General features: G+C 41.5%; 1 protein-coding gene across 1 annotated transcript; it reads left to right on the top strand.

Moving 5' to 3' along the window:
* Positions 1–918: 918 nt before the first annotated feature.
* On the top strand, positions 919–2,434 carry LOC143520256 (aerolysin-like protein). The gene is made up of 2 exons (XM_077013558.1): positions 919–1,013; positions 1,197–2,434. Exon 2 carries the CDS (start codon positions 1,218–1,220, stop codon positions 2,154–2,156), a length of 939 nt encoding a protein of 312 aa, XP_076869673.1. The 5' UTR covers positions 919–1,013; positions 1,197–1,217; the 3' UTR covers positions 2,157–2,434.
* The last annotated feature ends 217 nt before the right edge of the window (positions 2,435–2,651 follow it).

Raw genomic sequence — 2,651 nt, 5'->3', positions numbered from 1 at the left:
GTAATTTTGGTGTGACCGTGTAAGACTGGTGTGATTTTGTATGGTTGGTGTAACTCTGTAATGTGTAATGTTGGTGCAACACTCAGTAGGCATAACATTTGAAAAACACAGTTTTTTTAAATAGTCAGAAGTCATCAGCTGTTCCTATGGTGACTGTTACCGTTGCGATTGAGCTGTTGGGCCTGAATGAACCAGTTTGTCCCTTTAGGCTCACTGAAGTCCATCTGCATTACAAGAACAAGCAACCTGTGCAAGTTTGGGTAATCCATTAAAGTTTCACAACTCCACAAATAGAGATGCAAATTGATTTGTCTAAAAAAAGAAGCTTTCTTTACTGCGTTGGTAAAATGTATGAAAGTCTGTACAGGAAGACAATTAGGTAGATGGATGGGACATAAGACTGTAGAATTCATGTGGGCTGTTCTTTACAACACTGAACAGGAACTCTGGGTGAAATGTGCATGTCTCCATCCAAACGGGAATTGTTCTTATATGCTGTACATTTGCTGACTGTCCTGTAGTTCAGAAGTGCTCAACTGTCTCGTAGTTTGACTCAGAAAGGATGATGATACATTCTGATACATCAGAATAGTATAGTCTGAATAGAATAATATAGTCTATTCACATATCCACATCTGGGTTGTTACCTTTGTCTCTGCTTTAAAATTAATAAATAAACTTATCTAAGCCTGTGACCATTTATCTTGCATTTGATCTGACATTTCAGACATTTACTATGTCAGGCATGACTGAACATGTCCCACTCACCAAGCCCATTTCTGCAGAAGCCCCAGCTAACATCAGACCCAGCCCACTTCATCAGACCCTGCCTACTTCATCAGACCACGCCCACTTCATCAGACCCTGCCCACTTCATCAGACCCTGCCCACTTCATCAGACCACGCCCACTTCATCAGACCCTGCCCACTCTATCTGCTGATTAAAAGACCATGCAGTGTGCAGCTGCCTCAACACACAAGACTTTTTTCCAGCCTCTATTCACAACTTTCCTGTAAGTATGTCTACTGTTCTGAATTGAGTGGTGCATATCATTTAAAACTCATAATGTCTTTATTTATAGATAAACCAGTCATTATTGCTAATTGTACTAATCTTTCTATTGTCATGTATGCAATGCTAATGTGTGCTGAGACCAAAGGACATATTATCCTGTTACTGTCTTTGTGTTTTTTAGGTTTGTATTAAGAGCAAGACCATGTCATACCTGGCCCAGGTGCAAATTATTGGTGGGGGGGGAGGTAGTGAGTTTACCTTCGATGGTACTGGCAGTGGATCCACCCTGACAAAGCTGTGGGTGTGGGCCGGAGAAGACAAGATCAAAGCCATTCAGGTGTGGCTTTCTGATGGGCAGAACAAACAGTTTGGAAAACCTGATGGGAAATATTCAGAATATATTTTCCAAGATGGAGAGCGTTTTAGTTCCCTCTCACTGTGGGGAAATGAAGCTGGAACATATCTGGGTGGTATAAAGTTCAAGACCAATCACTCCCGAGAGTTTTCTGCACATATTACAAAATGGGACCAGAAAACAGGATATCCAGTTGATGTTGGTTCTGGAATCTGCATGGGAGTCACAGGGCGATCAGGTTCAGACATTGACTGCTTAGGCTTCATGTTCATTAACACCATCAAGTCTACTGTGTTAACTCATGTGAATTATCCCACACTACATGATGTGAAACCCAAGGTGGCTGTTGAGGAACTCAAATCAATGACTTACACCAACAATACTAGTGAGATGCAAGAGTACAAACTAGAAACCTCAAAAACACTCACCAAAAAGTCTTCCTGGTCTCTGACCGGTAATATTCAATTTAACGTCTACTGTGAAGTGAAGGCAGGCATTCCTGTGGTTGCTGAAGTAAGTGGTGGGTACGGTTTTACAGTGGGAGTTGAAAGCACTTCTGGTTTAGAGAAGTCTGAAGAGAAAACAGAGCTGTTCTCTTTCCCTGTCAAAGTTCCCCCAGGGAAAAAAGTAACTGTACAAATCACGATTGGCAGAGTCACTGTTGATCTACCTTACAAAGGCACAGTGCAGATTACTTGCTTTAATGACAGTGTTTTGCAGTTTCCGGTCAGTGGGACCTACAAGGGGGTCACTTACACTGATGCAGGAACGGTTATTAAGGAGTGAGTGAATCAGCAAAACACTTATCTTTCTGTTGTTCTTGCTGAGGCTTTGGGGGCTTTGCAAAGACACAAGTGATTTGTTAAAGGTTTTTTCTAGAAAGAAATTAATACATCATTGATTATACTATTTTGTTATGCAATGTTAATGAGGGCTCTGTGTGGAAAATTGAAAGTGATAATTGTTGAACCTCATTTGAGGAACAAGAAGTCTGTCACTGTACGAATAAAAAAGTCATAACAATTGATAAATAAAGCATTCTGAATTCAAACACTGAAATTGCATAGCTGTTTCTACTATGTGTGATATTTCATTTTGTGTAAGCTGTGTTTGTGTAACTTTGAGGAGCTAAGAGGCGCAGACAGGTGCTGAAGAGAGCAGCATTATTGACTGGGGTCCTAGCACACATAACCCTAGTCCAGGAGTGGCCAACCTGCGGACACACACCGTTCGGGGTAAAAGTGGTGTTTAATAGGGCAGGAGTCACCCACGCATCTCACC

The sequence above is a fragment of the Brachyhypopomus gauderio genome, chromosome 1 (genome assembly GCF_052324685.1).
Source record: "Brachyhypopomus gauderio isolate BG-103 chromosome 1, BGAUD_0.2, whole genome shotgun sequence".
Classification (NCBI taxonomy): Eukaryota; Metazoa; Chordata; class Actinopteri; order Gymnotiformes; family Hypopomidae; genus Brachyhypopomus; species Brachyhypopomus gauderio.
Note: the sequence above shows the minus strand (reverse complement) of the source record. Positions and strands in the feature narration are given on the sequence as shown.